We start from the raw sequence: 14,679 nt of genomic DNA on the forward strand, positions 1-14,679 counted from the left end.
TTACCCGATATTCTCGCATAATATATGCGTATATTATGTGTTACGTACTAATGGGGATTTACACTCAAATGTCTTTATAAAAGAAATACACAAAACCTGCCATGCCTGAAGCGTCCAGCTTCCGGTTTCCCGGCTTGTTTGTAAACAATTTTTGGACGATTTTGTGAAACTTTCGAAATTCAGCTCAGCTCAGCATTTCAGGTATCAAGGTTTTGCGTTGATATTTGTGAGTAACACTATATGCATGTTTTTCCATTCGTACATACCTAAAAATGCAAAATATTCCGTCATATATTGCTAAACAAAATATAGGTAAGTACATACAAATTAGAGACATATATATTGTGCACAAAATTGACCTAACGTATATTCACCCATTCCCACTTTACTCTGTGCTCAAAGGCATACAACATACACGTACATCTTATTGAACACTGTCCGCAAATTTCATAAGCATATACGTACACACACACATGCCAAACTCCAGTAATTGATACTGATATGCAAATAAATAAAAAAGCCTAAAAAAGAAAAGCCAAGCGTCTCCATGGACCCCGGCTTTCATATAAGTTGACTTTATCATATGATGATGATATCATACACGTGGATTGCGTTCAAACTTTCCAGATTTATGTCTTATATTGTCGCCTAAACGTAAGGAGGAGTGTTTCGGGTAAATTTCCAAAATATGGTAATATATTATTATTTACTTTATTTGTGGAGATATTGAAACGGGAGGTGCGATTTTTTTAGATTTTTCGGTTGGGTAGATTCTGAGAACGACACCTGTTTTACCTTTTTGGACACCCATTTTGATTCCTCATTCCCCAAAGTTTTACCTAATGTCAGAAATAAGATCAGTTTCGAAAAGTACTAATCGAGCTCTTTTATTTGATACCACATGACCATATTCTGTAAAAAAAAAATGTACACTCCCTTTTCACATGTAAGGAGTCCCCCTTGAAACTCAACGAAAAATGGCGCCACTCGCTGCAGGTAAAAGGACACACAGACCATATGTTTCGGAGTAAATCGGGTGTGGGAGACAGACAGACAAACATTGAATAGATTTTAATAAGGCTTTGTTTCACACAAAACTTTAAAAACAGCTTTTTGTGAAACCGTTTTGCGTATTTGAACAGTTATACATATTGTATAATCGAAGAAAAGATAATTTGTCCACCGCTGCAAATGCAGTTGGTCCGGCTTCATAAGAAAAGTTTCGAAGAAAAAAACTACGAAGTCGTCATTTTCTTTTATATTATAATATTTTTTGATTTATTTAATTGTACCGCTGGAAAAAAAATAGCAAAATATTCTTATTTGTTTCCCAGGGAACAGTAGTCTCACACCTTCAGATACATTCTGGCGGAACTAGGCACTCTAGTTTAACAAGTGAACTCAATTCTGATTTGAGTAGTCTGGAGCCAATTTATCTGCATTATTTAGAAAGAGTGATTAAATTGCGACTAGAGTGATTCATTATGTGAATGAAAGGATAGCAGGCATATTGCTTTTTTTTCGCTCAAGATTTCCCTCAACATATTTAATAATTTTTCTGCAATGGATGTTTACATATTTGTCATAATTTATCTTGTTGTATCTAATTTGCATAATGTTTGCTTATCAAATATTTTATGCAGAACTGAAAAGGGGATCTGCATTATGATTCTCTATTGCTGATAAAAATAATTGCAATAAACCCAGGGCCATATTATTTTCTATTCATAGTAAGTGAGGAAAGGCATAAGGGTATGTTGGTGTTGATTTCACCATAAAATAATTTGCTTCTGCTAAGGTTAGTAATTAAATTATAAGCATATATTACAGAACCTTTTTGGGCCCTTTGGAACCAGAACCGGTAGATTTCACACCCTCAACTTTATAACATATGCGTGTGTATGTTGAGCTCCAACAGTTTGGGAGGGCAACGATTTGCTCCCATTTCAAGAAACAATCGCCTGTCCAGGAGTTTTGACATTTTTAAAATTACTTCATCATTCTTTGAAGTGTAAATATTGAGAAGTGGTGGAAAACTCCCATTCCCCCCTATCCCATTCTAATTTACAATTTAAACTATCAGGAAATCGAATTACTTCCATTGCATGTATCCAAGCTGTAATTATACGAGGCCGATAGAAAAGCGTAGGCAATGAAAATTCAAAGTTAAAAGCAATTTCCAATCGTAATTGCTTGTGACTTTTATGATATTAGTTGGTACCAGCTGAGTTTTCATAGTGCTTGGTAAAATGCATGCTGTGAGCACAATTAGTTTAAAATTACATGTAATCGCATGTTTCACTAATCAACTAGCCAAGGGTTACACTAGACAATGTCCATGACATTTGTTGAGTTGATTTAAGTTATTAGGGACACTTTTTAGGGAGGCATTACTGTTTATAAATATACAAATAAAAATTGAACTCAATTCAGTCCAAATTCGTTTATTCAAAAAATATTCATTCATTTATGAAACTGGTTCTGTTGAATTAATTGAGGAAAATTCCGTTTTTAGCTGAAGTCGCAATTACTGCATTCTGGCTTAGAATGTATTTCGGGAACCAGTTGTACGAGACAACAATTAAATTTCCAAATGCAAAAACATTATATGCAGAAAAAAATCGATTTAAGAGTTTGCATTTGATCAAAGGGAATAGAATTATGTGCCGTCACACTTGGCACAGCGGTTGTCAATAAAAGGTAGCCTATTTCGTTCTTTCATTCTTAAAGCATCTTGGGTTGACAAACTTTCTGATCATGACCCACGCAATTTTTAAGAGCCGTCCTTGTTGAACGCAACCAAAAGGGTTAGGCGTTCCTTACTGCGCCCCACCACCATGACGCCGTTCTCCTATAAATCCCAAAGTTGGATGTCGGGTTTACATTTCTAGAATCACCCAGTTTCTTCCACATTAAAAATGTCTTTGGGATCCATGCCCCCCTTTAAATCCGACAATATCATTTTCCTGGCGAGCATTTCTTGTTGGTCAACCTCGAAATCACTAACCCGTAAAACCTTCAAACTAACCCGTATTAGTTTTGGAATCACTTTTACCCAATTTCGAAGCAAGAGTCCACTAAGCCGACTGTTGAAACCATTTTAGCATACATTCATGAACGTCAGGATTTGTGGGATCTCTAACTTTTTAAGGTTTTGTGTAAACACAAAACCTAATTAAAATCGGTTTACTGTGTGTCTGTCTGTCCCTTACACGCACTTTTCTCGGAGACGGTTCTAGCGATTGACACCAAAGTTGGTAGAAAGGTGGCTCACGCATATAGTGAGTTACATTCTTTTACGTCGAATTTCAAGGAGGGGTGGGGTCTGTCTCCGTACATGCAAAAGGGGGGTGTACATTTTTTTCTCATCAAATATAGCCATGTCGAGTATCAAATTAAAGGTCTCGGTTAGTACGAAGCCGGTCTTAGTTTTGACATTTGTTGGAAAGGTGGGGAGTGCGGGGGGTTGAAAGTGATCATTTCTTTAACGAACCCATTCTCAGAAACTACCCAATCGAAAAATCTGAAATCTGAATCAAGAGGCTGTCACTACATGGTGTCCATGCTCCGAAATACCCTCCATACCGATACCTGTTCAAATAAAGTTAATAATAGTACATTACTATAATTTTTAGTAATTGACAGGAAAACCTCCTTAAGTTCACCCTAGAATCACGAAATTTTGCAACAATGTACAGCATAGAGCATGCTTCTGCAAAATTTGGTGAAAACCGCACTATAGTGCATAACTAACAAAGTTATACTAGGTCAAAACTGTCGCTTTTGTGCAAACTTTAAATGTCAATATCACTTGAGAGTGGATGTTTTCACATAATATATTCATATATTACGTACTACCTACGAATGGGGCAAATGCACACTCAAATCTCTTTATAAAATAAATATTATACACAAAACCTTTCATACCTGGAGTGTCTAGGTTCCAGTTTCCCGACTTGTTTGGCCTTTGTCTCCAGATTCTTTCCATATTAAATTTGAACTAATTAATCAAGTTCTAAGTTGAAATATTTTTTCAAATACTTCGAATTACAAATAGACAAAGGAGTACTTTATCCCAAAAACAATTTTTTTGTTTCGACGTATATATATATATATATGTATATATATATATTTCAGGAGCAACCTACCCCCCTCTTCAGTACGAAAGCTACTAAAAATAAAAAGGATGACAAGATTCCTATATAATATATACTTGTACACTATTTATCCTATCACTTTTAAACTAATTTCCTGCTAATTACAACGGCGAGTTCTAATAGTGTCAAGGGGCAGCTACCTGAATCCGTGTTTAATAATACCACCACGTCTTCTCCCAAAATTTCTGAACTTTCCCAAGCGTACAAAGTTGTCATTCGCTTTGTATGACGTAAGAGCTCTAGATTTGACCTTGAACCTTTGAATATGTGGGCTGCAACCGATGATCTTATGCGTCACATTTGTTTCTGGACACTACTTAACGCTTCCTTGATGTCTTCATTAAATCTAGTCGTTATCAGCCGTTTCGTATGTCCTATATATATCTCATTACAATCACTGCACGTTATTCGGTAGATACCGCTTTTTCCTCTGCTGCTAACGGCCGCTCCCGATATATATATATACGTCGAAATATAATAGTTTGGGTAAAGTTACTTCTTTGTATATTCATTATAGACTGGACTACAAGCATCAAACAAAAATCTAATATCTTCGAATTATCCAAAAAAGTTATCCCCGATTTTGTAACATCATTAATATAAGAAATTCAGGAGACCAGAAAAAAAGTTCGAATTAGCCAAGGTGGAATTATCAAGACTAGACTGTATAATAATATACTATTGCTAACTTTATGTGAGCAGATATACGTATGAACGCTCAGATACTAAAAGCATGGTTATTTCTGAAAAGGGATCCTTGAAATAATTGACACTTTTGGACCCTTGCACTCCTCCCCTTTGAAACCAATGTCAAAACTAATACCACTACGAAAGAACTCATCGTGGCCTTTCATTTGACAGCCTACATGGCCATATTTGGTAAGAAGAAGAAACCCCCTTCTGGTTCCGGTTCTGAGGAAAGTATGAATGACAGAGAGACATACAGTGTACCGATATTAATAAGGTTTCGCTTTCAATAAAACTTTAAAAAGAAAACAAAGTTCCGTCTATTTCCTAACTGGTCAACAGGAAATTTCTACAAGATAGACAGCCCAGAATAACGGAATCATTATATAATTTCCACAAAGGTCAATTTCAAGAAGACTACCCCGATTCCAACGCTACTATGTTAAATGTTCTCTTAGATGCCTATTGAATCCTGTGTGGTTTGTTACCTGAATCAGGTCAAAACTGTAAAGCCAGAATTCCAAATAGCTGCGTGAAAACGGGAACATATTAGACTAATGAAGCTGCATAACCGTCAACTGACCCCTGGACGAGGACAAGGATGTAATGTAATTGATAAGGCACCAAAATCGATTTAGTCTAAACCCGATTTATCCTCGGGTGATTACCAAATAGGAAAAGGTTTTGGATTGTTCATGAAAAACGTCCTAAAACATATTCCATTATTTTTTGAGAAATCTTTTCGCCTTCTACCGACCTATCTATGGGGAGGTGCACAGAATTGCATAAAAGTAGCAATCAATGAAAAATTGAGGACAAATTTACATTATCTAAGTTTAGGCTCTCAATGTGAAGTATGTAAAGTAATAGAAAAATAGCCAATGAAATGAAAAATCGATTAAAAGGTTAAATTGGGACTAATGGTTTCGTCGAGGACAGAGACAACTCATCAGACGCTGCCTCACCTCTGCCCCGGGAGCAGCGCGAACGTGACCCTCACCATCCTATACAATAATGTTAAATTGTATTGCCATCTTGAAGGAGCAGTCAATTCAAAATATTGATTCAACAGTCCTTGAGGCAATTAATGGCTTTCATTCAAGCAAATACCGGCTCAAAGACCTCTACCATACTTTAGTCAAAGTAAAATGAGACGAGATAGATTAGTTTTTGGACCAAGAGAGGCTCATCCCTTTCGATTTCATTGTACAAGAGAATGCAGCAAACTGTCTTTTGCAAGCTGCTGAAACTTCATTCCATAACGTCGATGGTTATCACATCATACAACACACCAAACCAATTACCAACTTGGAGTTAGGTTGCATGAGATGAGTTAGGTGTGTGTATAGGGTAAGGGACGTTTGAGCACTGAGCGACATTAAATATCAGCCACACCTGTCAAGCAGCTCCTTCTCTCTAGGAATTCCTTTCCTACATAGTAACCCATTAAGAGTTCAAAAGCATTTCTGCATACAGTACCATATCCGCTGGTTTTTACATGGGCAGAGGATACGAATAATCATGGGTTCGGTAGATCAGTTCTAACATTTGAACCTAGTATTATACAATGACCGTAGTTAAGTCCTGTACACAGATTATAGTATAGTCGCTGCTAACAAGTTTGATATCAGGAGACAAGCTCTCGGTCTTTTATGGTAGAAATCCTAGCCCACTTTACTTATTCAAAACCTCAAATATACCAGACACATATAAATATATAGTTGCCGTTGTCCCCTAAGGCGATCCTGCAACTTAACTCAACCTTGCTGCCAGGTTATTTACCTAACCTTTGTGTTTTTTACATAAATATATTCTTATATGTATAAAATGACGCGGTTGTGTTAAGTATGGTTCTCATCAAGATTATCCGCATGCTTTCATTTTTCACCGAAGATTGTTCTTCTTTGCGCTCGATTTCTCTGGATATTTCCACACCTAGTGGTGCAATAGCGCCCATGCTCCCTTCCCAAAAAGCTTCATCATCTTTTACAGTGTCTTCTCCACGATCGGCTGGGAGCCTTCCCAAGTTCGCGGTGTTTCATCTGTTTTTAGGTATTAATGTCAGACCACTTGCGTTCACATCCCTACTTACAGTCCTCTCGTTTTCACGAAGATTTATGTAATAAAACCGCGAACGAGCCGGTTTTCATTATGGGGATAGATGCACTCTCTTTTCCCACTGACGGCGCCGTGATCATTAATTACAATATTTTTGTTAAAGTGGAGAGCATACATTCGACAAGTTTCTCTGTGAGAAAACATCAATTTGGTGAGGCTTCCAAAATTCGTGTCTCAGCCGCGAATTGGTTTTCAAGTGTATGACTTTTCGACCCTCAGAGAGCCCTCAGCTTTGATGTCTAAGTATTAGACACTCTTAGTGCAGTAACGAACTACTTTAAGCTCCCCACTATGTTATGTGTCCGAGGGGTAGAAATGAAGCATCTGCGTTATTCTGAAGACTTAACAGTAACCAATTTACAGCAGAGATCACTGCAGCATCATTTAAAAAAAAAACTTTGATTGAACTCTTTGAATTGAAGAAAGACGCTTTTTGGAGCAAACTTTGATTCATATTTTTAAATACTTTTTGATAATAATAGTTTGTATTTAAGATGATTTTTGTTTTACTGGCAAAATTATTACTAAAGTACTATAAAAATCTCTGCATGTGATTGGAAATTGAAGAGAAAGGGAACGATTGCCATTGTTTTGCTCAAAGAGGGTATGTAACGGAAAAGACCTCCCAAATGGCAGTGAATGCAACATGAAATCTCCGTCGCTTCCAGCGAGGAAAATGGTTGTGTCTGTCTGAACAGAGAGAGAGGAGAGATCTTTTCTTCGAGGTAAACCTCCTCTGCTAGTATTTCACTACCAGAGTCCTCCCTAAAATATTTTTCTATGGATTATGTAAGGAATAAAAATGCGCTATTTTCCAAAGATGTCAGTATAATTGACAAAAACTTATCTTATCTTAACTTTTGATAGACATCGTTCGGTAACTTCCTTTCCAGTGTCCCACCTAACGTTACATCTGTATACCAAATAGTGCTCCCTTTTTGCTTTGAAAACTGAAGAAAATATAGATTTCAGCAGCGAATTCATCACCACAGCCAGTAGAGAACCGAAAGCTTATTTTCGGGGTACAGAGGAATACAAATATTTCAATCATAATGAAAAGTATCGAGTATCGTAATTATTCATTCGGAATGTCTAGAACGGGTAATTTCGGCAATTGGTCTTCGTCAAAAAACATTTAAAATCGTTTCATCCATGAATAGTAAAAAAGTGGATATAGAAATAAAAAACTGAATAGAATAAGTCCTTTTTGTAATAATATGGGCCGACAAAAATCAATCAATAAATTTAAACTTACCAAAATGACGCCTTTGAAACAAGCGAAGCATTATCGTAAGGATTCGCCTTATTCGAACAATCCTCTATACTTTTATTCATTTTGTTATATTTTCACAATATCCTACACTATCACTGAGAAAATTTAAAAATATATCACAAGAAAAAAATCGATTAATAGGTTCACTGAACACTAGATTTTATGACACGGTTCACTAGCTTTTGAAAGTATCTACAAATTTATTTGAAATTTCACTGAAATCTTTATGAAGAAACATTTGTCCCTGCAACTTATATCGCCCGGCTGTTGTCCTTGGTTGAGAGAATTGGTCCGCTCTGAAAAGAAAGAAAAGAAATTAGCATTATTTAGGTGATGAGGAAGATAAATCATATAAGTGAAGAATGCTTGTCTTATCTCTCTTTTTCTGTACAGATGATTTGTCTTTACAATTTGGTAAAGAGTATATTAAACTGACTAGTTCTGACTCCTCACAGGACATCGAGGTTGTTATAAAGAGTTCCTGTATGAATTACATAAGGCCAAAAGTTTCGTCCAGGACAGAAGTAACTCATCAGATACTACCTTACCTCGTAAAGCGAAAATTGTTTGGTCTTCGCTGATCGAAGCAGAGGTAATTCTATTTTTGGGATTTGAGGGAGTCGGTCCGTCATCTAGTTGAAGCCGACACAGGAGTTTATCAATTCTCAAGAATAAAATCAGAATCCGTATTGGTTGAATCGTATGATTCTTTGTCTTTTTAAGTTTTTTTATACTTATGTACTACAAACAAAAAAAGGAAATACTAGGTGTTAATTGCATCCGACTGATGACTCGCACTGGAGTTATAAAATTTACAGAATAGGATATGAGTGTGAGAGGAGTTACAGACGAAACCGGCAGCCTTTAATGTCTTTTTCGCCATTTTTTTCATTTATAAAGTATTACTTTTTACTAGTGTCTATCAGTTCTGGAGTATGGTAGAAGTTTTGTTTAATCAAAATGGCCCATTCGGGAGTTGACTACTTATGTTTCCCAATCGATTTCTGATAATTTCAAATTTATAACGTAACCAGGTGGATCATATCGTACCACTTATATCACAATCCTTTATGGTAAGATATTAGTGTGTTCAAAGGTTAAGATGAACACAACAGATCCTTATTTCGTTTTCAAAATAGATTTTATAATTCCCTTCAAAATGATCTTCTTCCGTTCAATGCTAAAAAAATACTTGGTTTAATACACCGTTCGAAGCGCATAACTATACACATTATACCTCTTCCAGTGCTCTAAAAAGTAACGGCCGTTTGAATTTTCACAGCCTGAAAAAACATGCCAAATCTAATAAATATGGTTCCAAATAACAGCCGAAGCTGTTACAAAGGGGGTCGCGTAACTATTGATGTGTAGACTTTTCACTGTCATGATGCAAAAGTCAAAAATTGTTTGTAAATAATTCTGGCCTCTTGGAACTTACTTCGCGACAGTGGGTTGTTAGTGAACAGGTCGCGAAACTCGAAGATGGACGCTTCCCCCCCCCCCCCCCCCGCATACGGTAATACGTATATACAGGGTGCGGCAGCATAACTTCCTTTTTTAAAATGCGCGCCACTCAGTTAGTTGATGTCATAGCGGAGCGCTAGTGGTCTCGTTCAAGAGGGGATACTGTAAAGTTTTGTCCCGACACGGTTCAGTCGCCATCACGCGTTGGAATAGTGAGGAGCGTGCCTGTGCCGTTGAGGTTTACTTTTCAAGCGGATGTTCGGTTATTGCAACACAGCGTGCATTTCGGAATCGCTTTAATTTAGCCCCGTTGGCTCCCCTCCCAGACCGCAAATCAATTCTTACATGGGTCACTACATTCAAACAAACTGCAAGTGCGACAAAAGGAAGAACTGGAGTCCCTCAGCCCGTTAGATCACCTGAGAACATTGAAGCAGTGAGAGCGTCAATGTTGCGATCGCCACGGCGTTCTGCGCGCAAACACGCATCTGCCCTTGGACTATCCGATCGTTCTGTGAGAAGAATTCTTCGTGATGATCTTCATTTTCATCCCTATAAGATGGCGATAGTGCAGGAACTTTCAGAACGTGACTTCAATTCTCGGATGAACGCGTGTGAGCTTCTTCTTGATGTCGTTCCCGAGGGTGCTATTGTTTTTTTTAGCGATGAAGCCCATTTTCATTTGTGTGGGTCGGTTAACAAACAAAACATGCGTTACTGGGCTGACACCAACCCTCGAGAATTGCATCAAAAGCCTTTGCATTCACCCAAAGTCACAGTGTGGTGTGCAATTTCCTCAGCTGGAATTATTGGTTCCTGGTTTTTTGAGGAAAATGAGGTTACAGTGACAGTGAATTCGGACCGGTATGTAAACATGCTTCAGAATTTTTTTGCCACGGCTAGAAAATTTGGATTTGGGGGACACTTGGTTCTAACAAGATGGTGCAACAGCACACGCTTCAAGAGCATCGATGGCTGTTTTGAGGGAACACTTTCCAGAGCGCCTTATCTCAATTAGAGGCGATTCGGAATGGCCGGCACGCTCTCCCGATCTGTCCCCTTGTGATTTTTTTCTATGGGGTTTTTTGAAATTCCGTGTTTATGTGAACCATCCAAGAAGCCTACAAGATTTGAAGACCAACATCCAAGAAGAAATTGCCAACATAACACCTGCTATGCTAACAAGAGTCATGACAAACGCCAGAAATCGGTTTACGCAATGTATGGAGAATGGGGGACGTCACCTAACAGATTTGATCTTCAAAACAATGGAAATAAAAACTTTAGACATGTACCTACATTATAAAAAATAAATAAATATTCTCCGATGCATACAATAATTTTTATTGAGTTTTGAAAAAGGAAGTTATGCTGCCGCACCCTGTATATTCTGTGAGAAGTCTTGAATTTGCCAAGAATCAACAACTTTGACTTTATAACTTTGTTAGTAATGGTGCGATTTCTACCTACATGATGCTAGGATGCACTTAAGGGGGGTTTTGCAGCCAATTACTAAAAATTATAGTAATACTGTATTATTTATTTGAAAGGATCTCGGTATGGAAGGTATTTGGAAGCCTAGGCGCCATTTGGTGACAGCCTCTTGATTTTTTTCAGACTTTTAGGTTCGGTAGTTTCTGAGAATGGATCCGTCAGTGAGGTGATCAATTTCGACCCTTCGCACTCTCCACCTTTCCAACAAATGTCAAAGCTGAAACGGGCTTCGGAAAGTACTAATCGAGGCCTTTCGTTTGATACCAAACATGACTACATTCGTTGAAGAAAAATTACATCCCATTCTTCACGTGTTGGGACCCCCCCTTAAATTCGACGTAAAAGAATGTAACTCACTGTATGCGTGAGCGTTCACAGTTTCCAGTTTTCGAACAAATTTAATGTCATTCTCTATAACCGTCTCCGAGAAAAATACATCTGACAGACAGACAATAAACCGATTTTAAAAAGGTCTTGTTTTAGACAAAACCTTAAAAATTGTACCATAATCGCAGCTTGATTAAGTGGTTTTTAAGGGTTTGTGTGTGTTTGCTGATTATATACCATACCAATATATATTCAAGTACGTTGAAATCCGCGCACGGCTGTTGTCTACCAAAAGAGCCTATATATAGGGTCAAACTCTACAAGACTATGATCTTGCCAGTCCTTACGTATTCCTCGGAGACTTTGGTTCTTAACAAAAAAAAAGGCGAACTCTTGGCCGCGAGCGAGAGAAGAATTCTCCGAAGAATTTTTCGCCCCCTACATAAGGATGGACGATTCCGTAGCCTACATAGCGATGAAACCTATGGGCGATACCACGACTCTCCGGTTGTGGATAAAAGTCGGATCAACTGTCTATAAGAGCAATATCTATGGTAGAAAAAAAGACAAGGCAGACCCTGACTGAGGTGGAGCGATGGCGACGCTTTTAGGGATATCGGGTTTGAAATTACAAGTACCATGTTGTTTTAGAAAAATAATGTTCCGTGTAAACTTTTTCTGCAAGACGAAGCAATATACTTTGCTAATCTCTAATCATCCAACCATCATCCACCCTAGTGTGTTATCATTTACAACACCTAGATAGACACAAGCCTTTGGCTCTTTTACACCTTTATAACAATGCTTTCTTTAAGGCAACATCGGGCAGAATTTTAGGAGTACTTGTTATCATCAAATTAGCTTGTGAGTTAGGAGTAGGGGTAAATTCTTGACAGGTTTAAAAGCTAAAAACCAATTGGAATGCTAAACTTAGCTATATTGCTGGAGGTCTTTACATCACAATGCAGTCATGTAGAACAGAGCATTAATACACAAAATTTCGCCCAGAATAAATATTAGCCAACCTGACTTTATCTCTGGTTAAAATCTAATCGCCAAGAGTTGCTAGAAACTATGTACATAATCGGACAAATTATCCTCACGCTCAGATTTACCTGTCTTAGCCAGTCCCCCCACACATTAAATACCCCATCCTGCAGTGGATCTCTAAATCTCACGACAGAGACTCTGGCCATAAGAATCGTGGTGGTCATTAACATAAAGCGTCCCTTCAAGGCCAAAAAGCTTGACTACAGGAAGTTCAAGACGTGTGTAAACTCCGACAATTATCTGGCGGTCGTCAAAAGAAGGAACGGCTGATTACAAGCCATAAGAAGTCAGAAGAGCGTCCTGGAATACAATGTGTGACATATGTGACACTCGCTCAGACACTCAGTAGGCACCCCAAGAGATTTATTCGTGGATCCGAAGGCATCTTGATACCTATGTTCAGAGCCTTACTGTCTCCCCGAGCCAGAAATTTGATTTACGAAATACATGTTTACACCAATGAGCCAGGAAAATTGACCATCAATGAACCAAACCAATAAACTCTTCATTTTAGATGGACTTAATTTATCTGCCTAGTAAATTAAATCCTCAAATCATGCCACAGATCTGATTAATCACGTTGTGTCTCGATGCGTACATTCCACAAAAATACCCTAATTAATCCTTTTCGATAAACTGCACGTCTCATCCATAAATCTTTCAAATATTGAAATATTATATAATCCACTTCCATCTTCCAAAGAAAATTTAAACCAGCTTGTTTACAAACGAATTAATTAAGCAATTTTCGTCACAATCATCATTTCAACGCATATTCGTTGGCATCAACTACAATTCAATTGTATTTTGAATATATCTCAGCAAACCTATCAGATACAACTCTTCCACGAATTTAATGAAATCCAATTGTCGCTCAATTGCTGGAACGGTATGAATAACATTTGTGTATGATGTCATGACTAACAAATATCTGATGTATCTATGTGTATCTGAACTAGATAGTCACATCTTCATGAACCAAAAGATAGCAAGCGGGTTGGCGTCATCTTGGAAATTTAGATACTTTCAAAATAGTCAAGTTAATTTAATTTATGGCAAAGTGCATTTCGCTATATTCTTTTTATAGTTATATCTTTTTGTATCTGTCAGATAGGATATTCAAAATAATGGGGGATACACCCATGAAAAATGTAAAGCAAATGAGAAGAGTAGTGAAAGAGCAGACATCCTTGATTGATTTAAATTTGAAAGAGCAGCAGGTTTAAATTTGATAGTGAAAGCTCGATTAGTGAAGGGAAATTACTACAAGCGTAATACAACCAATCCCATTTCGCTTCCAGTAATTTGAATTCTAGGATTATAACATACTCCCAAAATATCCACCCTATACTTCTGTTACGTTCCTTGTTAAAGTTTTTGTGAGAAGTTTCTTCTTTATTCTTCCGAACAATAACCCCTAAAGCATACAGGAAAATAACAGGAGTAAAAGATCTTAGTTTTTCACACCCATAATCTTCTGCCGAGACATAACTTCATACTGAATCATCGAAGTGTGTCAAATTTAATATTCTGTCGGTGTTGGGAAATTTTCTCATGGCTGACTGCAAATTGTACTCGTAAATAATAGTTCGATCGAATCACTATAAAATACTGAAAATTAATAGTGCAGATACATGCATTATTGCAGGATAATAATAGCGTAGATGGCGTTTCAGTCTTCTACAGCGGTTTTTATTTATCCTTACAGTAGTCAGTACATTAAATATTTTATGACGAAATTATAAGTGCTAATGTATATAGGTAGCATACTAATAGTAACATTTGTAGCCCATTACAGCACAATTTAATTTTCACCCGGAGTAAAGTTCGGGCGTAACTTTTCAGAAAAAGTAAACCAAATTTGATTACACCAAAAAAATTTTATTGAAGGAAATGCGTTGTACGGATGAATAAAACAAATTGTATAAAAGCAACATGCAACACTTGTTCAATTGGTATAAACTTATAATAGAACAAAAATTTCTGCTTCAACAACGTGAAGCGATGAAACCGCTTTTCGCATTCTTAATTCCAAATAAGTCGAAACGCGCAGCTTCGGTTATGTAAGAATATTTGTGTGCAGAACTGTTCCACTTGCCCATAGTAGTG

At 37.3% G+C, this 14,679-nt stretch overlaps 2 protein-coding genes across 26 annotated transcripts in view; one reads left to right on the forward strand and one right to left on the reverse strand.

Annotated features, from left to right (window-relative positions):
• Positions 1–14,679, forward strand: part of LOC119651124 — a 413,254-nt gene that overhangs the window by 309,471 nt on the left and 89,104 nt on the right. The gene's annotated exons all lie outside the window — the stretch shown is intronic.
• Positions 1–14,679, reverse strand: part of LOC119651122 (probable multidrug resistance-associated protein lethal(2)03659) — a 102,368-nt gene that overhangs the window by 54,761 nt on the left and 32,928 nt on the right. For all 6 annotated transcript variants that reach the window (XM_038054502.1, XM_038054501.1, XM_038054499.1 and 3 more), the window contains one exon: positions 8,218–8,531. In XM_038054502.1, coding sequence (XP_037910430.1) covers positions 8,218–8,297 — 80 coding nt within the window. In that variant the 5' untranslated portion in view covers positions 8,298–8,531. The remainder of the gene's footprint in view (positions 1–8,217; positions 8,532–14,679) is intronic.

Source organism: Hermetia illucens, chromosome 3, assembly GCF_905115235.1.
Source record: "Hermetia illucens chromosome 3, iHerIll2.2.curated.20191125, whole genome shotgun sequence".
Classification (NCBI taxonomy): Eukaryota; Metazoa; Arthropoda; class Insecta; order Diptera; family Stratiomyidae; genus Hermetia; species Hermetia illucens.